The sequence below is a fragment of the Astatotilapia calliptera genome, chromosome 15, assembly GCF_964374335.1.
Source record: "Astatotilapia calliptera chromosome 15, fAstCal68.1, whole genome shotgun sequence".
NCBI classification, from domain to species: domain Eukaryota; kingdom Metazoa; phylum Chordata; class Actinopteri; order Cichliformes; family Cichlidae; genus Astatotilapia; species Astatotilapia calliptera.
In genome coordinates, this window is record NC_137436.1 from 33,743,621 (window position 1) to 33,770,732 (window position 27,112).

General features: G+C 42.8%; 1 protein-coding gene across 1 annotated transcript in view; it reads right to left on the reverse strand.

Annotated features, from left to right (window-relative positions):
* ddhd1b (DDHD domain containing 1b) overlaps nucleotides 1–24,936 on the reverse strand; it is a 174,778-nt gene extending 149,842 nt beyond the window's left edge. The window contains exons 1-5 of the mRNA XM_026142758.2: nucleotides 23,965–24,936; nucleotides 21,762–21,938; nucleotides 21,208–21,336; nucleotides 19,444–19,591; nucleotides 19,236–19,345 (exon numbers count right to left, since the gene is read on the reverse strand). Coding sequence (XP_025998543.1) covers nucleotides 19,236–19,345; nucleotides 19,444–19,591; nucleotides 21,208–21,336; nucleotides 21,762–21,938; nucleotides 23,965–24,679 — 1,279 coding nt within the window. The 5' untranslated portion in view covers nucleotides 24,680–24,936. The remainder of the gene's footprint in view (nucleotides 1–19,235; nucleotides 19,346–19,443; nucleotides 19,592–21,207; nucleotides 21,337–21,761; nucleotides 21,939–23,964) is intronic.
* Nucleotides 24,937–27,112: the final 2,176 nt, after the last annotated feature.

Here is a 27,112-nt window from a genome sequence, read left to right on the forward strand (position 1 = left end):
AAATCCAACAGGAAGTCAGCCATTTTAAAATTAATGTGCAATTTTGGCAACATTTTCCCCTCTTTTCAGGCATCGTTCTTTGACGAACTCCTCCAAGGGATTTCATCATATTGCACTATTCTTCAGTGTGTGGAATCCAAAGACCTTTGTGTTGTTAAATTGCGAAGCTTTTTACGTTCAGTGAAACGGGGTGGTTATGGCGGCACGTAGACTCTCAATCACTCGCCAAAACGCAGTAATCTGCTGTTACTCAAAAACACAATGTCCAATCTCACCCAAAGGTCGCAGGCATAATGAGACTCGAGTTCGGAAATGTTTGTTATGCCATTTGTACATAATGGTTAGAGTGCCACCTAGTGGAACGACTAGCTAATCATGAATGAATGAGTTGAAATGTTAGCTGGTGGTTAAATGCATGAATTCCATCAATGTGACATCAGATCGGACGTGCTGGTTTTAGGTGTTGGGCGTGGCTCGACGCGCCGGGGGTGCGAGGGCCCTCATAACGCTGCTTGCAGCTTTAATTATTATTATTATTATTATTATTATTATTATTCACCCCAAACAAGGGCCTTTTTGAGGGCCTAAACATGCTCAAAAACTCATGAAATTTTGCACACATGCCAGGTCTGGTGAAAAATTTTGTATTTTAATGGTTTTACATATGAGCACTGGGAAATGGCTCTACAGCGCCACCTATGCCTTGTTAAATGCAGCCCTACGACCACATCGTTTGAGCTACATGTATGAAATTTGGCACACATGTGTATCATGCCAAGACGAACAAAAAAGTCAGTGGGCCCATTGACGCAAACCCAACAGGAAGTCCGCCATTTGGAAGAGAAGGTGACATTTTGGCTCTAATTTTGCCATTTCCATGCCTCGAACTTTTGCGAACTCCTCCTTGGGGTTTCATTTCATAACCTTCAAATTTGGACAGTGTCAACTACACCCTTGTGCCATGTTAAATTGCGGAGCTTTTGAGTTTTCACAATACTATGAGGCCGTGGCGCCATGGCGAATTTCGATGACTCGCCATGAAAATCTTATTGCCTCTCATTTTGTCATACATTTTCTGACCTTGACCAAAGTGAACACATATGATAAGGCTCCACCCCTGAACATATTTCAACTGCCATATTTGACATCAAGGACAGCGCCACCTAGTGGGAACAGGAAATGTTATGTTTTACACTTTGGGGTACAGTATAGTGATGGGTGACATCTGCAGCCTCAAATTTCTCCAGAAAAGCCTTAAGGAGTTGGTCTTGGGTTACAGTGAAAACTGTGAGTTTTCGCGAAAGGGTGTGACCCCAGCAGCATGGCGAACTTTGATGTCACGCCATGAAGAAACAAATTAGTATAACTCAATGAAATCCAGTCTGATCAGTACCAGACTTTACAGGCATGATGTCAGACCCGCCCTGAACAGATTGATGTGCCCATTGTCGGGAATACCCACAGCGCCACCTAGTGGCAACAGGAAATGTCATGGCTTTAATTTTGTTGTACTGATTTTCACAGGTTCATCGTGGCCACCTAAAAAGCGGTGAATATCACCATCAGTCCCTTGTGATGCTTCAGTGCAAAAATTGTGACTTTAAACTGAACGGCGCACCCTGGTGGCAACGCTGTTCACCATGAAAGATGAAGTGGCTTTTGAGGGGCTTGGAAAGTTTAAAAAGTCTTGAAATTTGGCGCACACCTCCAATGTGATTAAGGCTTTGTTGTTATGTGATCATTTTCATTGAATATCCCAAAATGGCTCCACAGCGCCCCCTACAAAATTTCAAAATCACAGCCCCTGCTCTGTGTTTTATGTATGATTCTGAAACCTGGTAAGCTTATAGGAGATATCAAGATGTACAAAAAAGTCTCTTGGAGCAATATCCCAAATCCAACAGGAAGTCAGCCATTTTAAAATTAATGTGCAATTTTGGCAACATTTTCCCCTCTTTTCAGGCATCGTTCTTTGACGAACTCCTCCAAGGGATTTCATCAGATTGCACTATTCTTCAGTGTGTGGAATCCAAAGACCTTTGTGTTGTTAAATTGCGAAGCTTTTTACATTCAGGGAAACGGGGTGGTCATGGCGGCACGTAGAGTTTCAATCACTCGCCAAAAAGCAGTAATCTGCTGTCACTCAAAAACACAATGTCCAATCTATCCCAAAGGTCATAGGCGTAATGAGACTTGACCTCGGAAATGTTTGTTATGCCATTTGTCAGTAATTGTTAGAGCACCACCTAGTGGGACGACTATAAAAATCATGAATGAATGAGATGAAATGTTAGCTGGTGGTTAAATGCATGAATTCCATCAATGTGACATCAGATCGGACGTGCTGGTTTTAGGTGTTGGGCATGGCTCGACGCGCCGGGGGTGCTCGGGCCCTCATAACGCTGCTTGCAGCTTTAATTAGGGCCCGAGCACTGACAGTGCGAAGGCCCTATTGTAATTGCTCTGTTTATTAGGGCCCGAGCACTGAGAGTGCGAAGGCCCTATTGTATCTGCTCCGTTTCTTATTATTATTATTATTATTATTATTATTATTATTATTATTATTATTATTATTATTATTATTATTATTATTATTCACCCCAAACAAGGGCCTTTTTGAGGGCCTAAACATGCTCAAAAACTCATGAAATTTTGCACACATGCCAGGTCTGGTGAAAAATTTTGTATTTTAATGGTTTTACATATGAGCACTGGGAAATGGCTCTAGAGCGCCACCTATGCCTTGTTAAATGCAGCCCTACGACCACATCGTTTGAGCTACATGTATGAAATTTGGCACACATGTGTATCATGCCAAGACGAACAAAAAAGTCTGTGGGCCCATTGACGCAAACCCAACAGGAAGTCCGCCATTTGGAAGAGAAGGTGACATTTTGGCTCTAATTTTGCCATTTCCATGCCTCGAACTTTTGCGAACTCCTCCTTGGGGTTTCATTTCATAACCTTCAAATTTGGACAGTGTCAACTACACCCTTGTGCCATGTTAAATTGCGGAGCTTTTGAGTTTTCACAATACTATGAGGCCGTGGCGCCATGGCGAATTTCGATGACTCGCCATGAAAATCTTATTGCCTCTCATTTTGTCATACATTTTCTGACCTTGACCAAAGTGAACACATATGATAAGGCTCCACCCCTGAACATATTTCAACTGCCATATTTGACACCAGGGACAGCGCCACCTAGTGGGAACAGGAAATGTCATGTTTTACACTTTGGGGTACAGTATAGTGATGGGTGACACCTGCAGCCTCAAATTTCTCCAGGAAAGCCTTAAGGAGTTGGTCTTGGGTTACAGTGAAAACTGTGACTTTTCGCAAAAGGGTGTGACCCCAGCAGCATGGCGAACTTTGATGTCACGCCATGAAGAAACAAATTAGTATAACTCAATGAAATCCAGTCTGATCAGTACCAGACTTTACAGGCATGATGTCAGACCCGCCCTGAACAGATTGACGTGCCCATTGTCGGAAATACGGACAGCGCCACCTAGTGGCCACAGGAAATGTCATGGCTTTAATTTTGTTGTACTGATTTTCACAGGTTCATCGTGGCCACCTCAAAAGCGGTGAATATCACCATCAGTCCCTCGTGATGCTTCAGTGCAAAAATTGTGACTTTACACTGAACGGCGCACCCTGGTGGCAACGCGGTTCAACATGAAAGATGAAGTGGCTTTTGAGGGGCTTGGAAAGTTTATAGAGGCTTTAAATTTGGCACACACCCCCAAATGGATGAAGGCTTTGTTGTCATGTGATCATTTTCATTGAATAGCGCGAAATTGCTCCACAGCGCCCCCTACAAAGTTTCAAAATATCAGCCCCTGCTCTGTGTTTTATCTATGAGTCTGAAACTTGGTAAGCTCATGGAAGATATTAAGATGTACAAAAAAGTCTCTTGGAGCAATATCCCAAATCCAACAGGAAGTCAGCCATTTTAAAATTAATGTGTAATTTTGGCGACATTTTCCCCTCTTTTCAGGCTTCATACTTTGACGAACTCCTCCAAGGGATTTCATCAGATTGGACCGATCTGAAGTTTGTGGAATCTAAAGACCTTTGTGATGTTAAATTGCGAAGCTTTTTACGTTCAGTGAAACGGGGTGGTCATGGCGGCACTTAGAGTTTCAATCACTCGCCAAAAAGCAGTAATCTGCTGTCACTCAAAAACACAATATCCAATCTCTCCCAAACGTCGCAGGTGTGATGAGACTCGAGCTCGGAAATGTTTGTTATGCCATTTGTCAGTAATAGTTAGAGCGCCACCTAGTGGGACGACTATAATCATGGTTCAATGAGATGAAATGTTAGCTGGTGGTTAAATGCATGAATTCCATCAATGTGACATCACATTGGACGTGCTGGTTTTAGGTGTTGGGCGTGGCTCGACACGCCAGGGTGCGAGGGCCCTCATAACGCTGCTTGCAGCTTTAATTAGGGCCCGAGCACTGACAGTGCGAAGGCCCTATTGTAATTGCTCTGTTTATTATTAGGGCCCGAGCACTGACAGTGCGAAGGCCCTATTGTAATTGCTCTGTTTATTATTATTATTATTATTATTATTATTATTCCGGCAAATGAATTGGCCGTTTGAGGGCCTAAACATGCTCGAAAACTCATGAAATTTTGCACACGCGTCAGGTCTGGTGAAAATTTACGTATTTTAATGTTCCCAGACATGGCCAGGGAAAATTAGCTCAGTAGCGCCACCTAGAAAAATTAAAAACGCGAGCCCCCGGTATGGGTATGACCTACACGTTTGAAAGTCGGTACACCTATATAACGTTCAGAGTCGAACAAAAAAGTCTGTTATGGCAATGTCCTAAACCCAACAGGAAGTCCGCCATTTTGGATTGAAGGTGACATTTTGGGTCTGATTTTACCGTTTCCATGCCTTGTACTTTAACGAACTCCTCCTTGGGATTTGGTCCTATAAACTTCAAATTTGGACAGTGTCAACTACACCCTTGTGCCATGTTAAATTGCGGAGCTTTTGAGTTTTCACAATACTATGAGGCCGTGGCGCCATGGCGAATTTCGATGACTCGCCATGAAAATCTTATTGCCTCTCATTCTGTCATACATGTTCCGATCTGGACCAAAGAGCACACATATGATAAGGCTCCACCCCTGAACATATTTCAACTGCCATATTTGACATCAAGGACAGCGCCACCTAGTGGAAACAGGAAATGTCATGTTTTACACTTTGGGGTACAGTATAGTGATGGGTGACATCTGCAGCCTCAAATTTCTCCAGGAAAGCCTTAAGGAGTTGGTCTTGGGTTACAGTGAAAGCTGTGACTTTTTGCAAAAGGGTGTGACCCCAGCAGCATGGCGAACTTTGATGTCACGCCATGAAGAAACAAATTAGTATAACTCAATGAAATCCAGTCTGATCAGTACCAGACTTTACAGGCATGATGTCACACCCGCCCTGAACAGATTGATGTGCCCATTGTCGGAAATACGGACAGCGCCACCTAGTGGCAACAGGAAATGTCATGGCTTTAATTTTGTTGTACTGATTTTCACAGGTTCATCTTGGCCACCTCAAAAGCGGTGAATATCACCATCAGTCCCTCGTGATGCTGCAGTGCAAAAATTGTGACTTTAAACTGAACGGCGCACCCTGGTGGCAACGCTGTTCACCATGAAAAATGAAGTGGCTTTTAAGGGGCTTGGAAAGTTTAAAAAGTCTTGAAATTTGGCGCACACCTCCAATGTGCATAAGGCTTTGTTGTTATGTGATCATTTTCATTGAATAGCGCGAAATGGCTCCACAGCGCCCCCTACAAAATTTCAAAACCACAGCCCCTGCTCTGTGTTCTATGTATGATTCTGAAACCTGGTAAGCTTATAGGAGATATCAAGATGTACAAAAAAGTCTCTTGGTGCAATATCCCAAATCCAACAGGAAGTCAGCCATTTTAAAATTAATGTGCAATTTTGGCAACATTTTCCCCTCTTTCCAGGCACCGTTCTTTGACGAACTCCTCCAAGGGATTTCATCATATTGAACCAATCTCCAGTGTGTGGAATCTAAAGACCTTTGTGATGTTAAATTGCGAAGCTTTTTACGTTCAGTGAAACGGGGTGGTTATGGCGGCACTTAGAGTTTGAATCACTCGCCAAAAAGCAGTAATCTGCTGTCACTCAAAAACACAATGTCCAATCTCTCCCAAACGTCTCAGGTGTGATAAGACTCGAGCTCGGAAGTGTTTGTTATGCCATTTGTACATAATGGTTAGAGCGCCACCTAGTGGAACGACTAACTAATCATGAATGAATGAGTTGAAATGTTAGCTGGTGGTTAAATGCATGAATTCCATCAATGTGACATCAGATCGGACGTGCTGGTTTTAGGTGTTGGGCGTGGCTCGACGCGCCGGGGGTGCGAGGGCCCTCGTAACGCTGCTTGCAGCTTTAATTATTATTATTATTATTATTATTATTCCGGCAAATGAATTGGCCTTTTGAGGGCCTAAACATGTTCGAAAACTCATGAAATTTTGCACACGCGTCAGGTCTGGTGAAAATTTACGTATTTTAATGTTCCCAGACATGGCCAGGGAAAATTAGCTCTAGAGCGCCACCTAGAAAAATGAAAAACGCGAGCCCCCGGTATGGGTATGACCTACACGTTTGAAAGTCGGTACACCTATATAACGTTCAGAGTCGAACAAAAAAGTCTATTATGGCAATGTCCTAAACCCAACAGGAAGTCCGCCATTTTGGATTGAAGGTGACATTTTGGCTCTGATTTTACCGTTTCCATGCCTCGAACTTTAACGAACTCCTCCTTGGGGTTTGATTTCATAACCTTCAAATTTGGTCAGTGTCAACTACACCCTTGTGCCATGTTAAATTGCGGAGCTTTTGAGTTTTCACAATACTATGAGGCCGTGGCGCCATGGCGAATTTCGATGACTCGCCATGAAAATCTTATTGCCTCTCATTCTGTCATACATGTTCCGATCTGGACCAAAGAGCACACATATGATAAGGCTCCACCCCTGAACATATTTCAACTGCCATATTTGACATCAAGAACAGCGCCACCTAGTGGGAACAGGAAATGTCATGTTTTACACTTTGGGGTACAGTATAGTGATGGGTGACATCTGCAGCCTCAAATTTCTCCAGGAAAGCCTTAAGGAGTTGGTCTTGGGTTACAGTGAAAACTGTGACTTTTCGTGAAAGGGTGTGACCCCAGCAGCATGGCGAACTTTGATGTCACGCCATGAAGAAACAAATTAGTATAACTCAATGAAATCCAGTCTGATCAGTACCAGACTTTACAGGCATGATGTCAGACCCGCCCTGAACAGATTGATGTGCCCATTGTCGGAAATACGGACAGCGCCACCTAGTGGCAACAGGAAATGTCATGGCTTTAATTTTGTTGTACTGATTTTCACAGGTTCATCTTGGCCACCTCAAAAGCAGTGAATATCACCATCAGTCCCTCGTGATGCTTCAGTGCAAAAATTGTGACTTTAAACTGAACGGCGCACCCTGGTGGCAACGCTGTTCAACATGAAAGATGAAGTGGCTTTTGAGGGTCTTGGCAAGTTTATAGAGGCTTGAAATTTGGCACACACCTCCAAATGGATGAACGCTTTGTTGGCATTTGATCATTTTCATTGAATAGCGCGAAGTGGCTCCACAGCGCCCCCTACAAAATTTCAAAACCACAGCCCCTGCTCTGTGTTTTATCTATGAGTCTGAAACTTGGTAAGCTTATGGAAGATCTTAAGATGTACAAAAAAGTCTCATGGAGCAATATCCCAAATCCAACAGGAAGTCAGCCATTTTAAAGTTAATGTGTAATTTTTGTGACATTTTCCCATCTTTTCAGGCACCGTACTTTGACGAACTCCTCCAAGGGATTTCATCAGATTGGACCGATCTGCAGTTTGTGGAATCTAAAGACCTTTGTGATGTTAAATTGCGAAGCTTTTTACGTCCAGGGAAACGGGGTGGTTATGGCGGCACTTAGAGTTTGAATCACTCGCCAAAAAGCAGTAATCTGCTGTCAGTCAAAAACACAATGTCCAATCTCTCCCAAACGTCTCAGGTGTGATGAGACTCGAGCTTGGAAGTGTTTGTTATGCCATTTGTACATAATGGTTAGAGCGCCACCTAGTGGAACGACTAACTAATCATAAATGAATGAGTTGAAATGTTAGCTGGTGGTTAAATGCATGAATTCCATCAATGTGACATCACATCGGACGTGCTGGTTTTAGGTGTTGGGCGTGGCTCGACGCGCCGGGGGTGCGAGGGCCCTCATAACGCTGCTTGCAGCTTTAATTAGGGCCCGAGCACTGACAGTGCGAAGGCCCTATTGTAATTGCTCTGTTTATTATTATTATTATTATTATTATTATTCCGGCAAATGAATTGGCCGTTTGAGGGCCTAAACATGCTCGAAAACTCATGAAATTTTGCACACGCGTCAGGTCTGGTGAAAATTTACGTATTTTACTGTTCCCAGACATGGCCAGGGAAAATTAGCTCAGTAGCGCCACCTAGAAAAATTAAAAACGCGAGCCCCCGGTATGGGTATGACCTACACGTTTGAAAGTCGGTACACCTATATAACGTTCAGAGTCGAACAAAAAAGTCTATTATGGCAATGTCCTAAACCCAACAGGAAGTCCGCCATTTTGGATTGAAGGTGACATTTTGGGTCTGATTTTACCGTTTCCATGCCTTGTACTTTAACGAACTCCTCCTTGGGATTTGGTCCTATAAACTTCAAATTTGGACAGGGTCAACTACACCCTTGTGCCATGTTAAATTGCGGAGCTTTTGAGTTTTCACAATACTATGAGGCCGTGGCGCCATGGCGAATTTCGATGACTCGCCATGAAAATCTTATTGCCTCTCATTCTGTCATACATGTTCCGATCTGGACCAAAGAGCACACATATGATAAGGCTCCACCCCTGAACATATTTCAACTGCCATATTTGACATCAAGGACAGCGCCACCTAGTGGAAACAGGAAATGTCATGTTTTACACTTTGGGGTACAGTATAGTGATGGGTGACATCTGCAGCCTCAAATTTCTCCAGGAAAGCCTTAAGGAGTTGGTCTTGGGTTACAGTGAAAACTGTGACTTTTTGCAAAAGGGTGTGACCCCAGCAGCATGGCGAACTTTGATGTCACGCCATGAAGAAACAAATTAGTATAACTCAATGAAATCCAGTCTGATCAGTACCAGACTTTACAGGCATGATGTCACACCCGCCCTGAACAGATTGATGTGCCCATTGTCGGAAATACGGACAGCGCCACCTAGTGGCAACAGGAAATGTCATGGCTTTAATTTTGTTGTACTGATTTTCACAGGTTCATCTTGGCCACCTCAAAAGCGGTGAATATCACCATCAGTCCCTCGTGATGCTGCAGTGCAAAAATTGTGACTTTAAACTGAACGGCGCACCCTGGTGGCAAGGCTGTTCACCATGAAAAATGAAGTGGCTTTTAAGGGGCTTGGAAAGTTTAAAAAGTCTTGAAATTTGGCGCACACCTCCAATGTGCATAAGGCTTTGTTGTTATGTGATCATTTTCATTGAATAGCGCGAAATGGCTCCACAGCGCCCCCTACAAAATTTCAAAACCACAGCCCCTGCTCTGTGTTCTATGTATGATTCTGAAACCTGGTAAGCTTATAGGAGATATCAAGATGTACAAAAAAGTCTCTTGGTGCAATATCCCAAATCCAACAGGAAGTCAGCCATTTTAAAATTAATGTGCAATTTTGGCAACATTTTCCCCTCTTTCCAGGCACCGTTCTTTGACGAACTCCTCCAAGGGATTTCATCATATTGAACCAATCTCCAGTGTGTGGAATCTAAAGACCTTTGTGATGTTAAATTGCGAAGCTTTTTACGTTCAGTGAAACGGGGTGGTTATGGCGGCACTTAGAGTTTGAATCACTCGCCAAAAAGCAGTAATCTGCTGTCACTCAAAAACACAATGTCCAATCTCTCCCAAACGTCTCAGGTGTGATAAGACTCGAGCTCGGAAGTGTTTGTTATGCCATTTGTACATAATGGTTAGAGCGCCACCTAGTGGAACGACTAACTAATCATGAATGAATGAGTTGAAATGTTAGCTGGTGGTTAAATGCATGAATTCCATCAATGTGACATCAGATCGGAGGTGCTGGTTTTAGGTGTTGGGCTTGGCTCGACGCGCCGGGGGTGCGAGGGCCCTCGTAACGCTGCTTGCAGCTTTAATTATTATTATTATTATTATTCCGGCAAATGAATCGGCCTTTTGAGGGCCTAAACATGCTCGAAAACTCTTGAAATTTTGCGCACGCGTCAGGTCTGGTGAAAATTTACGTATTTTAATGGTTTTACATATGAGCACTGGGAAATGGCTCTAGAGCGCCACCTATGCCTTGTTAAATGCAGCCCTACGACCACATCGTTTGAGCTACATGTATGAAATTTGGCACACATGTGTATCATGCCAAGACGAACAAAAAAGTCTGTGGGCCCATTGACGCAAACCCAACAGGAAGTCCGCCATTTGGAAGAGAAGGTGACATTTTGGCTCTAATTTTGCCATTTCCATGCCTCGAACTTTAACGAACTCCTCCTTGGGATTTGGTCGTATAAGCTTCAAATTTGGACAGTGTCAACTACACCCTTGTGCCATGTTAAATTGCGGAGCTTTTGAGTTTTCACAATACTATGAGGCCGTGGCGCCATGGCGAATTTCGATGACTCGCCATGAAAATCTTATTGCCTCTCATTCTGTCATACATGTTCCGATCTGGACCAAAGAGCACACATATGATAAGGCTCCACCCCTGAACATATTTCAAGTGCCATATTTGACATCAAGGACAGCGCCACCTAGTGGGAACAGGAAATGTCATGTTTTACACTTTGGGGTACAGTATAGTGAAGGGTGACATCTGCAGCCTCAAATTTCTCCAGGAAAGCCTTAAGGAGTTGGTCTTGGGTTACAGTGAAAACTGTGAGTTTTCGCGAAAGGGTGTGACCCCAGCAGCATGGCGAACTTTGATGTCACGCCATGAAGAAACAAATTAGTATAACTCAATGAAATCCAGTCTGATCAGTACCAGACTTTACAGGCATGATGTCAGACGCGCCCTGAACAGATTGATGTGCCCATTGTCAGGAATATGAAGAGCGCCACCTAGTGGGAACAGGAAATGTCATGTCTTACACTTTGTTGTACTGATTTTCACAGGTTCATTGTGGCCACCTCAAAAGCGGTGAATATCACCATCAGTCCTTCATGATGCTTTAGTGCAAAAATTGTGAGTTTAAACTGAACGGCGCACCCTGGTGGCAACGCTGTTCACCATGAAAAATGAAGTGGCTTTTGAGGGGCTTGGAAAGTTTAAAAAGTCTTGAAATTTGGCGCACACCTCCAATGTGCATAAGGCTTTGTTGTTATGTGATCATTTTCATTGAATAGCGCAAAATGGCTCCACAGCGCCCCCTACGAAATTTCAAAACATCAGCCCCAGCTCTGTGTTTTATGTATGAGTCTTAAACCTGGTAAGCTTATAGGAGATATCAAGATGTACAAAAAAGTCTCTTGGAGCAATATCCCAAATCCAACAGGAAGTCAGCCATTTTAAAATTCATGTGTAATTTTGATGACATTTTCCCCCCTTTTCAGGCCTCATACTTTGACGAACTCCTCCAAGGGATTTCATCAGATTGGACCGATCTGCAGTTTGTGGAATCTAAAGACCTTTGTGATGTTAAATTGCGAAGCTTTTTACGTCCAGGGAAACGGGGTGGTTATGGCGGCACTTAGAGTTTGAATCACTCGCCAAAAAGCAGTAATCTGCTGTCACTCAAAAACACAATGTCCAATCTCTCCCAAACGTCTCAGGTGTGATGAGACTCGAGCTTGGAAGTGTTTGTTATGCCATTTGTACATAATGGTTAGAGCGCCACCTAGTGGAACGACTAACTAATCATGAATGAATGAGTTGAAATGTTAGCTGGTGGTTAAATGCATGAATTCCATCAATGTGACATCAGATCGGACGTGCTGGTTTTAGGTGTTGGGCGTGGCTCGACGCGCCGGGGGTGCGAGGGCCCTCATAACGCTGCTTGCAGCTTTAATTATTATTATTATTATTATTCACCCCAAACAAGGGCCTTTTTGAGGGCCTAAACATGCTCAAAAACTCATGAAATTTTGCACACATGCCAGGTCTGGTGAAAAATTTTGTATTTTAATGGTTTTACATATGAGCACTGGGAAATGGCTCTACAGCGCCACCTATGCCTTGTTAAATGCAGCCCTACGACCACATGGTTTGAGCTACATGTATGAAATTTGGCACACATGTGTATCATGCCAAGACGAACAAAAAAGTCTGTGGGCCCATTGACGCAAACCCAACAGGAAGTCCGCCATTTGGAAGAGAAGGTGACATTTTGGCTCTAATTTTGCCATTTCCATGCCTCGAACTTTTGCGAACTCCTCCTTGGGGTTTCATTTCATAACCTTCAAATTTGGACAGTGTCAACTACACCCTTGTGCCATGTTAAATTGCGGAGCTTTTGAGTTTTCACAATACTATGAGGCCGTGGCGCCATGGCGAATTTCGATGACTCGCCATGAAAATCTTATTGCCTCTCATTTTGTCATACATTTTCTGACCTTGACCAAAGTGAACACATATGATAAGGCTCCACCCCTAAACATATTTCAACTGCCATATTTGACATGAAGGACAGCGCCACCTAGTGGGAACAGGAAATGTCATGTTTTACACTTTGGGGTACAGTATAGTGATGGGTGACATCTGCAGCCTCAAATTTCTCCAGAAAACCCTTAAGGAGTTGGTCTTGGGTTACAGTGAAAACTGTGACTTTTCGCAAAAGGGTGTGACCCCAGCAGCATGGCGAACTTTGATGTCACGCCATGAAGAAACAAATTAGTATAACTCAATGAAATCCAGTCTGATCAGTACCAGACTTTACAGGCATGAAGTCAGACCCGCCCTGAACAGATTGATGTGCCCATTGTCGGGAATACGGACAGCGCCACCTAGTGGGAACAGGAAATGTCATGGCTTTAATTTTGTTGTACTGATTTTCACAGGTTCATCGTGGCCACCTCAAAAGCGGTGAATATCACCATCAGTCCCTCGTGATGCTTCAGTGCAAAAATTATGACTTTAAACTGAACGCCGCACCCTGGTGGCAACGCAGTTCACCATGAAAGATGAAGTGGCTTTTGAGGGGCTTGGAAAGTTTAAAAAGTCTTGAAATTTGGCGCACACCTCCAATGGGGTTAAGGCTTTGTTGTTATGTGATCATTTTCATTGAATATCCCAAAATGGCTCCACAGCGCCCCCTACAAAATTTCAAAATCACAGCCCCTGCTCTGTGTTTTATGTATGAGTCTGAAACCTGGTAAGCTTATAGGAGATATCAAGATGTACAAAAAAGTCTCTTGGAGCAATATCCCAAATCCAACAGGAAGTCAGCCATTTTAAAATTAATGTGCAATTTTGGCAACATTTTCCCCTCTTTTCAGGCATCGTTCTTTGACGAACTCCTCCAAGGGATTTCATCATATTGCACTATTCTTCAGTGTGTGGAATCCAAAGACCTTTGTGTTGTTAAATTGCGAAGCTTTTTACGTTCAGGGAAACGGGGTGGTTATGGCGGCACGTAGACTCTCAATCACTCGCCAAAACGCAGTAATCTGCTGTTACTCAAAAACACAATGTCCAATCTCGCCCAAAGGTCGCAGGCATAATGAGACTCGAGTTCGGAAATGTTTGTTATGCCATTTGTACATAATGGTTAGAGTGCCACCTAGTGGAACGACTAGCTAATCATGAATGAATGAGTTGAAATGTTAGCTGGTGGTTAAATGCATGAATTCCATCAATGTGACATCGATCGGACGTGCTGGTTTTAGGTGTTGGGCGTGGCTCGACGCGCCGGGGGTGCGAGGGCCCTCATAACGCTGCTTGCAGCTTTAATTATTATTATTATTCACCCCAAACAAGGGCCTTTTTGAGGGCCTAAACATGCTCAAAAACTCATGAAATTTTGCACACATGCCAGGTCTGGTGAAAAATTTTGTATTTTAATGGTTTTACATATGAGCACTGGGAAATGGCTCTACAGCGCCACCTATGCCTTGTTAAATGCAGCCCTACGACCACATGGTTTGAGCTACATGTATGAAATTTGGCACACATGTGTATCATGCCAAGACGAACAAAAAAGTCTGTGGGCCCATTGACGCAAACCCAACAGGAAGTCCGCCATTTGGAAGAGAAGGTGACATTTTGGCTCTAATTTTGCCATTTCCATGCCTCGAACTTTTGCGAACTCCTCCTTGGGGTTTCATTTCATAACCTTCAAATTTGGACAGTGTCAACTACACCCTTGTGCCATGTTAAATTGCGGAGCTTTTGAGTTTTCACAATACTATGAGGCCGTGGCGCCATGGCGAATTTCGATGACTCGCCATCAAAATCTTATTGCCTCTCATTCTGTCATACATGTTCCGATCTTGACCAAAGAGCACACATATGATAAGGCTCCACCCCTGAACATATTTCAACTGCCATATTTGACATCAAGGACAGCGCCACCTAGTGGGAACAGGAAATGTCATGTTTTACACTTTGGGGTACAGTATAGTGATGGGTGACATCTGCAGCCTCAAATTTCTCCAGGAAAGCCTTAAGGAGTTGTTCTTGGGTTACAGTGAAAACTGTGACTTTTCACGAAAGGGTGTGACCCCAGCAGCATGGCGAACTTTGATGTCACGCCATGAAGAAACAAATTAGTATAACTCAATGAAATCCAGTCTGATCAGTACCAGACTTTACAGGCATGATGTCAGACCCGCCCTGAACAAATTGATGTGCCCATTGTCGGAAATACGGACAGCGCCACCTAGTGGCAACAGGAAATGTCATGGCTTTAATTTTGTTGTACTGATTTTCACAGGTTGATCGTGGCCACCTCAAAAGCGGTGAATATCAACATCAGTCCCTCGTGATGCTTCAGTGCAAAAATTGTGACTTTAAACTGAACGGCGCACCCTGGTGGCAACGCGGTTCATCATGAAAGATGAAGTGGCTTTTGAGGGGCTTGGAAAGTTTATAGAGGCTTGAAATTTGGCACACACCTCCAAATGGATGAAGGCTTTGTTGTCATGTGATCATTTTCATTGAATAGCGCGAAATGGCTCCACAGCGCCCCCTACAATATTTCAAAACATCAGCCCCTGCTCTGTGTTTCATCTATGAGTCTGACACTTGGTAAGCTTGTGTAAGATATCAAGATGTACAAAAAAGTCTCTTGGAGCAATATCCCAAATCCAACAGGAAGTCAGCCATTTTAAAATTAATGTGTAATTTTGATGACATTTTCCCCCCTTTTCAGGCCTCATACTTTGACGAACTCCTCCAAGGGATTTCATCATATTGAAGCATTCTTCAGTGTGTAGAATCTAAAGACCTTTGTGATGTTAAATTGCGAAGCTTTTTCCGTTCAGGGAAACGGGGTGGTCATGGCGGCACGTAGAGTTTCAATCACTCGCAAAAAGCAGTAATCTGCTGTCACTAAAAAACACAATGTCCAATCTCTCCCAAAGGTCGCAGGTGTGATGAGACTCGAGCTTGGAAATGTTTGTTATGTTATTTGTCAATAATGGTTAGAGCGCCACCTAGTGGCATGACTATAATCCTGGTTGAATAAGATGAAATGTTAGCTGGTGATTAAAAGCATGAAATCCATCAATGTGACATCACATCGGACGTGCCGGTTTGAGGTGTTGGCAGTGGCTCGACGTGCCGGGGGTGCGAGGGCCCTCATAACGCTGCTTGCAGCTTTAATATTACTTTTGGATTACTCAGTAATATGCCCTGAAGTGCACTCTGACACAACGACCAGATAACAATATAAACCTGAGCTATAGTCTCCCATGCTGACACAAATCACTATCCTAATCAGGACATACATGTGCTCTTTTTCTTAGTCTTTACATAAAACCACAAAAACAACATCACAAAGCAGCTGAAAACCAGCTCAAAGGAATTCCCTCAGTGATTTTACTTTAGAATATATACGGACAGAAATGAAGTCTGCAATGCTGCAAGCCTGACTGCTCATCACCACTTTTGTTGACTGTTAAGGTTCAGGCTCTGGCTACATCCTGGTTCAGCATATGCTCAGCTTTAACATCACTCTGGATTCTTCTGTAGCTTTATGTCAGCATGCTGTTTGTGTAGACGTATGCAAAGAGCGAGAGTTGTATTGGTTTTGTCCCAGATGCAGTTTGCACTCTACCAGCGTACTTTTGCCTTTTTGTGCAATTAAAATCAAAGTAAAGTCCATATTTCCATTCCTCAGAAAAACATTGTTGTAATTTAGTCTGCCTCTGGTGTGGTATTGAGAAATTTTGAAAGTCTTTCACTGCATTACCTAATGTGGATAGTTGTTCAAGAGCCAAAGACCACTTGTGGAGAGCTACAGAAAGACCTGGAATCAGCAGGTACAATTGTTTTGAAGAAAACAGTAAGTAATGCACTCAACCGCCATGGACTGTATGCATGCATCTACTAGGATGATGAAGATAAAACGCCGGTGGATGTGTGATACTGAAAACAGGAAACTCTCAACTGTTTTCAGAGAAAGAAAATAATGGCTCAGCCAATCTGTTGACCTCAATCGCATTTAGAATCTATGGCGAGTACTAATGCTCTGAGTCCATAAAAGGGGCCCACAGAGCCTCAGAACCTGAAGACTATTTGTGTGGAAGAATTATCAAGCATCACACTGCACGCGACTAGTTTCTCCATACAGGAGGCATCTTGAAGCCGTCATCACCAACAAAAACTTTTGTACAAAGTGGTAATTGCATTTCGGTAAGCATGTTCAATACCTTTTTTTGGTGTCATTTCTCATTATTACACATTAACTACTTAATTTATATATAGATAAGATATTTTTATTGATGCCCATGGGGAAATTGACTTACAGCAGAAGACACCTGACATTCAAAAACACCACATAAAAAACAAACACATCACCTTAAAAAACATAAGCACACAATACATAGACACTTTGGCTTTCCTTATATCTTAGGGATGATTTTATACCACACCAACTTGGCAGCCTATGTGTTGCTTATGTTCAGAATTTTGATGGCTTGAGGAAAAAAAGATCATTTGGACGTATTTTCTGTGAACAAAGTGGGACAATAGCGCTGTGCAGATAATAATAATCCAATAATAGAAAAGGTAAGTGGATGCCTTACATCACTCACAATATTATTTGCTTTACTCCATGCCCAGTCCCTAAAAATGCTTTCTAAACTTGCAGTTTAGAAATGTAATAGCAATGCAGTTCCAGGCAACTTACTAGCTAGTATCACTGCCTTTCTAGTCATCTTTTTCTGTGCCTCAGAGACATTTTCCAAACCAACAAATAATACAAGAACTAAACACACTTTTAATAAAAGCCCAACAAAACATATGAAGCATTTTAGTTATGTTTTATGGTCGAGCATAACGCCCAGACATTTGTATTCAGTCACACACTGGATCAGCTCTCCATTTAATTTAGGCTGGGATACTGGATTCCTCCTAAAATCTACTGGCATTTGGTCTTTGTGGTGTTGAGGACAAGATTTGCCCTCTCACACCATTTAATAAAATATTCAAGAACTGGCCCATCCTCCCCATCATACACGAGGCTCTCTAAAGCTGTATCATCTGCATAATTAATAAAAAGTCTGTTTTGAAAGGTGCTATTACAAGACTTGGTATACAGAATAAACAACAATGGAGATAAAACAAAGCCCTGAGGGGAGCCTGTTGAAATGGTCAGTTTGTCAGAAAGTTGAGTTACCATTCTGACCAGCTGTGTTCTACTCCAAAGAAAATCAATAAGCAAAAATTCTTTTTCCAATTTATCTGCTAAAATAATCAGTAAGATTGTGTTGAAAGCAGAGGAAAAGTCCACAAATAAAATCTTGGCATGAGTCTTTGCTTTTTCCAGATGAGCATGTAGTAAGCAGCAAAATTAATACAGCATCTTCCACCGCTCTCTAGGGTTGATAAGAAAATAGCATGAGGTCTATAAGACCTTGAGTTTTCGATACCATGTACCTTTTCACCACATGTTCAAAACATTTTATGGCCAGAGATGTGGATGCAACTGATCTGAAGTCTTTTGGAACCAAAGGTCTAGGGAACTTTGGAAAAGGAACAGTTACTGACACTTTCCAGATATTTGGTATCGTATGACTGTTAAAAGAAAATCAAACAAAAAAAACTGAAAAATATTTTTCAAATACTCCCACAGACATTGTCAGGATCTGAACTTTTTGGGGGTTTACAGCCTCCGAAAACTTGCAATACTTTTGATTCTGTAATAAAGTCCAAGGGAGGAGTTGGTGAGGACGGCAACTCAACAGGACAGTCATTTCTGCTGCCACTATCAAAGCAGCAGAAAAGGGTGTTTAGTTGATTGGCCATCTCCAGACCCTCACTAACCTGCAGGTTGAGGGAAGCCTTCCCCCTACCTTGATGTGGGACATTTATCATGGGTTTGATACTCTGCCGCGCTTCTCTGGAATTACTAGATGTGTCACAGCACCCTCTAACTTTTGATTGTACTTTTAATTTGTCTCTGGAGGTCACTTCTGGCTATGTCATCATAGTCTTTAAAAGTCTTTTTCTTCATTTGTATAACCTTTACAAGTTTTGGATGGGACCACTAAATTCACACAGAAATGTATATAATCAGTCACCTGTTTGGTACAGTCATTAATGTTAGCACTTTTAAATACTTAGACATCTATGGTTTGATTTCTTTGCATGTGTGGATTAGATGGGTTGTTACCAACATCTAGTGAGAATTTTATGTCATTAGCGCCTCTAGAAATATAAATATATTTTACATAGAAAAACTGTGATGTGTTCAATGCTTATTAACCCACTGTATATGTTCAACATTTGACATAGAAAAAAAAAAGTGCTGAACAAAAATAAGATTCACTAAGTATTTATGCAAATTTTGATCCTGTTTTAGAAGATGAAACTCTGAGTCAGTTTAATGTAAAGTGTTGTAAGCAGGCTTTTCACACGTGCTGTAGCAGAAAAAAAACTGCATAATAAGCTTGCGAGCAATCCAAAACAAAAGTGTTGTAAAGCATACCTCCATCGAGACACAGTTTGGACCTCCACTCCACAGGAAGGAACTCTACATGCTCTGTGGTGCGATCTGAGAAGTGTTTCTCCTCCATCTTTCTGGCAGCATCTCTCATCCTATCCAGCAATTAAAAATAAATAAACTGTTACTTCCAAAATTACTCTAATTTTAATTTGTTATCTGTTCTTGCAATGGAAACACCATAATTTCTCACATGCTGGTGTTCCTGATAATGCGACCCTGGTCCATCTTCTGGCCAATGCCATGCACCACAAATACAATGTGTGTGGTTTCAGGTGGGGTGTCTTCAGGTGCAGCCTCTTCCACGTACCCTCGATGGAGACGTGTCCCACTGCTGGAGGCTGAGGACGTGAGAGACAGGTACAGGGCTGTGAAAAAAGTATTTGCTCTCTTCCTGTTTTTTTTAGTCCATCCAGCCATTCATCCATTTTCTTCTGCTTATCCAGGGCCAGGTCGCGGGGGACGCAGTTGAATGCCTTCTTCACATGTACTTCACATGTATACTGGTAGTCAAACTCCCATGCAACCTCAAATATCCTCAAAAGGATAGGGAGCTAGTCCAGTGTTACGTGAACAGGACAAAAACTGCATTGTCTCTCTTGTATCCGAACTTTGACTAATGGACAGACCCTACTTTCCAGCACCCCCCCTATAGTTGGAGCACCACTCTGGTCTGCCAATACAACGGTACCACTTGAGATCGCCACATGACATTGTAGAGGCGTGTCAACCAAGACAGCCTTGATTTAGCCACTGCCTAAGCCACATTCCACTTGTCCTGCTGGGACCCATCGGCTGTCTCCAAAGTCCCACAGGCTAACCAAGCCGAGTAGAATTCCTCACCAATGGAGGTGCGGAACACGGTCCGTTCTGACTCAATGTCCCCAGTCTGTCAAAGGTGGGTGCTGAAAATCCCACATCAGCGTTGAAGTCTCCCAGTAGCACAACAGAGTCCTTAGGTGGAGCACCCTTAAGAACACCACCCAGGAACTCCAAAAGGCCAAGTATTCTGAACTGTTGTTTGCCACATAAGCACAAACAACAGTCTTCATTCGTTCCCTGACGCAAAGGCATAGAGAACAAACACTTGCACTCACAAGGGAAAAATCCAACATACAGGCAGCAAGCCAATGAGATACCAAGATACCCACCCCAGCCCACTCCCTCTCACCAAGGGCAACTCTAAACAGAGGCAGAGTCCAGTCCCTCTCAGGGAGACTAGTTCCAAAGCCCAAAAGAGTCAATTGAGGTGAGCCCGATTATATCTTGCCAGTTGCTCTCAACCTCATACACTAGCTCAGGCTCAATCCACCAGACAGGTGACATTCCATGTCGTGATCACCAGCCTCGGTAGCCAGGATTGTTTTAGTTTGCTGCACAAATGTTTAAGAACATAAAACAAATTCTAAAATATAACCTGAGTAAATAAAAAATCTGCTCAATATCACAAGCAGCACACAGGTCTGGTTACTGCCATATATACTTAATTGCTTAAATATCGCTTACCTAATCATTTAACTCACTTAAATAGAATCTCTCTGACAAAGCGAACTAGGCAAAAAAAACACAATTTTGAATATCAAAACAGCAAGTCCACCTCTGAATGGCTGAAAAAAACAAAAACAAAATTAAAGTTTTGGAGTGGCCTAATCAAAATCCAGACTTTTTTTTGTTGACATTATGTTTAGTTTCATGACATATTTCAGCTCAGAAGGACACTAAAACATCCTCGTCTTTGCAGCAGCTGGAGTTCCTTGGTGACTACTACTGTCCTGTTTCCCTGATCCTGCATGGAATGTCAGCAGTACTCACCAGGTCAGCTTCGTGGGGTGCACCCCATTTCTCACCCAGTGACAGCTGGGATAGGCTCCAGGGTCAGATGACCCTGAATTGGATAAGCAGAAGAGGATGGATAGAATTCTTGGAATAGACAGAAAGTTTTAATCATCCTATATACCTTTAGAGAAGCCCAGTTTCTGAGTTACAGTACGTGCAATCTTCGAGGTGGTGGCATCGCTGTACAGATACACCTCATCCACACTGTGCCAGTCCACATGACTCCTGTTCAGCTTCAGACTGTGGCTAGCTGTGAGAAGTCACACTGTAATTAAGAGCAACTGACATAATTCATGCAGAATAATTAATTCACCAACTCCCATGACAGTATGCAGAATTGGAGTTAATTGGATCACTGCATTTTAAAATTTGTTACTTTTTGTTGATTATGAAAATATTTGACTTGTTATATATTCTTATTCCCATGGACAGATATAACTGCTGTGAAAACAGAATTTCCCAAATCTGGAAATATCTTATTTTATTACAGATTTTAGAATCAATAAACCCATGCATTATAGCATCACTTGACTTGTTTTGTGAACTTCCTGTAAAAGACCATTCTGGCCAACAGAGACACACATCTACAGACATGGTTGCAAACACTCATCTTCTTTGCCTGACACACACACAATGGCATCTCTCTGTCTTTCCTGTCTGTTTTAAATTCCCTACCGTCCTTGCTGTCCACTGTGGTGGTCACTGCCTCGATCTCATAGGTGTCCCTCATCTGTTGCCCCCGGAAGCGTAAAAGATGTTCCTGCTCAATCAGATCACTCTCATCCTCCTCCAGTGGAAGCCAAGTTCCATCAATGAACCACTGGCCCCTCATCACAGGAATTCGGTCTTGCTCTGTGGAACAACATGTGAAGTTTATAAAAACAAAAATTGTAATCTAAGACAGAATGTTGGATCCCAGTAACAGTAAAGATGAACTAATTTTGAAAACATCAAACACAAAATTTTAAATTAATCATATCTGTCAGTGTGTGTGTGTGTGTGTGTGTGTGTGTGTGTGTGTCTAATCTAAGAATACTAAGCAAATGTGTAATTATAGGTTCAATTTAGAATTGACCCAAATTAGTTCATTAATATATTAATATATACACTATCATTAAAAAGTTTAAGAACATCCCTACAGAGAAATTGCAAAGAAAGTCAAGGTGTACAGTACAGTTTCCTTCACCAACAAAAGGCACTCAGAAACTGGGGCAAACGCTGACAGGAAGAGGTCTGACAGACCTATAGCCACAACTGAATCAGAGGACAAGTTTCTGAGAGTTAACGGCTTGTGTGATAGTCGGCTCATGGGACAACAGCTTCAAGCACAGCTTAAGAGTGGTCATAGTAAGCAAGTATCACTTTCAACTGTGAAGAGAAGACTTTGAGCTGCCGGTTTGACAGGACGTGTTGCAGCAAGAAAGCCATTGCTAAGAAGTCAGAATAAGACAAAGAGGCCATGAAACACAGACATTGGACTACTGAAGACTGGAAGATGGTATTATGGACTGATGTGAAAGAGGAAGTGTGATGGTCTGGGGCTGTTTTGCTGGATCCAGACTGGTGACTTGTAATAATAATAATGGATTGCATTTATATAGCGCTTTTCGGGGTCCTCAAAGCACTTTACAATTCCACTATTCATTCACTCACACATTCACACACTGGTGGAGGCAAGCTACAGTTGTAGCCACAGCTGCCCTGGGGCAGACTGACAGAAGTGAGGCTGCCATATCGCACCATCAGCCCCTCTGGCCATCACCAGTAGGCGGCAGGTGAAGTGTCTTGCCCAAGGACACAACGACCAAGACTGTCCGAGCGGGGCTCGAACCGGCAACCTTCCGGTTACGTAGAGAATAAGAGGCACCCTGAACCAACACGGCTACCACAGCATTCTGCAGCACCATGTAATATCCACTGGTATGTGCCTAGTTGGTCAGGGGTTCATCCCACAGCAAGATAAAACACAAGCCCAAGACCAGACCAGACCAGGCCAGACCTACCTCAGAAAAAAGAACAAGATAGTAAGCTTGAAAATATGGAGTGGCACAGTCCAGACCTAAACTCCATCGAACTGGTTTGGGATGAACTGGACAGAAGACTGAAAGCAAAGCAACCTACAAGTACCCCACATTTATGGGAACTTGTGCAACAGATATGGGAACTTTATGGAAAAATATTTTATGTCTATTGTAGAAAGAATGTCCCGGGTTGGTCAGCTGTTATATCTGCCAAAGGGGGCTACTTTGATGAGTCAGAATAAATGTTAGTCTATAAATTAATTCCATGGTTTCTTTTTTTAACTCTAATTGCTTAATTGTACTATGCTTTCATTTCAGAGTGTAATGGGAGAATAAAGTGCATAACTTTATAAAAAACTAGAAAAATTGCAGTGTTCCAAACCTTTGACCAGTAGTGTGTATATATGTATTCCTGCTCTCTGCTCTACATCCCTGTAAAGTAGATGTCTTGAGAAGTCTCCTTCTAATATGCGACTAATTGTGCGGAAACAACTGTATTATTGTCTCGTTTCAAAGAGCATGTCTAAAAACATGCTTGTTAAGTGAACTGGTAGTTGGAACGTGGCCACGGATGTGAGGCAGATAAAGCACTTAATGTGTAGAGAATAAAGCGCTGTGTGAATGCATGGCTCAGTGTGGCTTTTGGTCTAAAGCACTTTGGGTGGTCAGTAAGACCATGACGATGTCAGTAACAGAGGACGTTTTTAAAGCAGCCTATTAGCTCAGTCCTCAGAGCTCAGAGGTGACAGAGTCAGCAGCAGCAGACGTTTCATTTTCTTAGAAGTGGTCAAAGATACTGACAGCAGAACACGTGCTAACAGTCCTAACAACAGCTATGTCATTACTGAGATGCTCACGGTTCCAATAAACAGGGTAGCATTCCTTTTCTTTGATATCCACTTCATAAAGGCCCCCTCTGACACACACTGCCTCCACGCTGGTGCCGCCGTTGTGGACCGGCTCTGTGATTTGCTCTGACACTGAGAGCTGTTGCACTGCCGGTTCCGCCCTGAAACTTGCACTGTCCACGGCCGAGCTTTCCGGCTGCAGCTCAGAGGACCCGGCTGTCTCCTTTTCGTCGGCTTCATTGGGATCCAGGGCCTTATCCTGGTTCTGGTCAACGAGCCGCCGGTAGATGATCTCGATTTTTAAAGAATCGTGTCCGACGAAAGGCTTCCACGTCCGTTTGTCCTCTTTGTAAAACCAGCGGACCTCCTCTGGCCCCAGCTCTGTAACGATGTCACCGCGGTGCCGGGAGCTGTTGGACCGGATGCGCTTTTTGGTTGTAAGGTTGCCATCGCTTTCGGTGTAGTTTGGCTCGAAATCCAGATAGGATGAGGCAGGATATTCAACCCGATCCAGGCCCAACATCATCCCATCCAAGGGCAGACGCGTGTCCAGTAAGCTGGACTGTGCCGACTCCTGGTCCCCATCACCGATGCTGTCCGCTAACACGCTGTCGTCAAAACCGGACACAAACACATCGTTTGCCATGTCCCACTCACTGCTGCTCACAGAGTTATTCTCGGAGCTCTGCTGCCGAATAGTCCCTTTTTCCTTTATACTGCTCATTTTTAGAGTCCACAGGAAAACTCACAATGATGTCCTCCCACCAGACCAGTGGACCCGATTAACGGTTTACTTTTCTGCACCTACTCACTGTCTTTCTTGCCATTATAGCTACACATTAAAGCTGAACAAAGTGAAGATAAATCCCTGCTTTCCTGGCCCCATTTGCATCCTCCTTTCTCTGATAATGGCTGGAATAAACACAATAAGCTATGATGGGATTCGCAGTCGCTCCCTAGTGTTAGGTAAAATACGAAAAGTGCAACTTCCTGTTCAAACGTTCAAAATAAACAGATTTTTCACAATAAGACGAAAATTGTAAACCCAACTAACGCGTGCGAGCAGGACGCACACAACGCGCGTGCGTCCTGCGCGCGGTGAACTTACACATCCAGCTACAGACCTTTAATTTGAAGATCAGTCTGTTTTTTCACTCGTTTATTCAAAATCAGGTCAAACAATCGTCTGACATTTCATCTTATACTGTTTAGAATTTTGCTAAACTGACTATTAATCTGTCGTCGTGTCAAAATTAAATTCCAAAACACAATTGTTTGTAATAGCAGGAATCGCACGGTGCATCCGGTTCAATTAAGTTTTATTTATCCCGCGCCAAATCACAACAACAGTCGCCTCAAGGATCGCTCGATCCAGAAAGTATTTACAGCGCTTCACTCGTACCAAATTTTGTAATGTTACAGCCTTATTCCGAAATGGATTCATGACAAAGTGAAATTCCAGGATTCCAGTGAGCGCAGTGACCTCTATCATCCAGAAATGGAGTCTTCCTAGAGTTGGCCAAGCTGACCTATTTGTTAACAGTGCTCACAACAATTTTTCGAGTATGCAAATATCTCATAAACAGAGAAGCCATGTGAAATAAATGGAACCCAAACTCCAGTCTCAAACAGTCAAACATCATGCCCCAGTCACACACAATATTACATCCATGAGGAAAGTTTATCAGCTGAACAGCACATGACATGCAGTTTCAGATTCTAGTTTCAGATTCTAGGATCAAATCTTTAGGTGACTCAGCCCCTGTTCATAATGTCATGCATAAAGTCCTGAAATTAATATTAATTATTCAATTAATATTCTGCTTTCACACTGGGTAAACAAACAAACAAACAAACAAACAAAAACTTTCAGTTATCAATGGATGCTTACACAGCTACAATGTTCATTTACAACAGTGTCATATTTGCTATGTCCACCTCCAGACTGTCATAGAGCTTTGCACTGCTACAGATAGACAAGCACACACAAAATATAGTTGATAATAAGAGTGAGAAGGGACAATAATTTCACCCTAGTGCATGCGGATATCACTTTGTATTAGTTCTGATGGATTGTGCAACACGAAATCCCAAAGCAGTGCTACTGTGCACCTTTTTTTTTTTACAAAGAGTGTTGCATAGGTGCAATTTCAGGCCATTTTCTGAGTTGGCATCCTGAAAGAAATACTGACCAGGACACATCGTGTATGTCTCGCACATTAAAAGAACTGCGTGAATTATTGGGAATTACCTTTGAGAAAGTCAAGGTGTTAGACCTAAAGAAAGAAAACTGGAAGCAAGGTCCAAGACCAACTAAAATGAGATTTAATACATTCTGGACACTCTGAGGGCAAAGCTTCACATGTTAGGGGAGTAGAGGGCGGACGTTGCTGCATAACAACAGCGTTTTGCAGATGTATTCTCCCCTTATTCGGCTGTACCAATCTCCTGGAGCACCATTTGGAGACGGTTACCCTACAGGTTACCTGAGCATTAGGGACAATTTGTTCAAAGAAATTGTCTGAAATGCTAAAAATGTGAGTAATAGAAGAGTCACACAGTGCCTGGTGTAGCCCCGTAGTTCTTGTAGTAAGGAAACATGGATCTATCACAAGGTGAATGAGGTGTCACAGTTTGATGCATATCTGATGCTTCGGTCGACTGTGTGAAGACTCGCCTGATTCACCTGATTCACTCATATCCATGTGTATCAGGGTCGACGATGATGCTTGGTTGCATCGGGGCAGACAACAGGCTTGGCAGCTTCGTGACTACAAGATGGCTGCAAACAGACGGAACAATGACCTGTGGCATTTGTATAACCTGTATAACTGTGGTCACATACAACATTTGTGCCCAGAAATGCTTTAAAATGTTAATTGGTGTAATAAAGGTTCTCAAATAGAAATAAAAACAGGGTTTTTGCAGTATGGTGTGTGGACGTACTCTTTGTCTGAAGGTTGCTAAACTCTTGAGGGAGACTTATTGCGAAACATAAATGGTGACTCAGGTCATGCCCTATGCCAGCTTTTCTTTTTGATTACTTCATTGTTCAGTAACTATCAATATGTGAAGGAGCTCTGATGGTAACAATGGAGCTCCAACTTCCAGCGAGAACATTACAGTCAGTCAAATTCAGACAGATCATTATTACAGT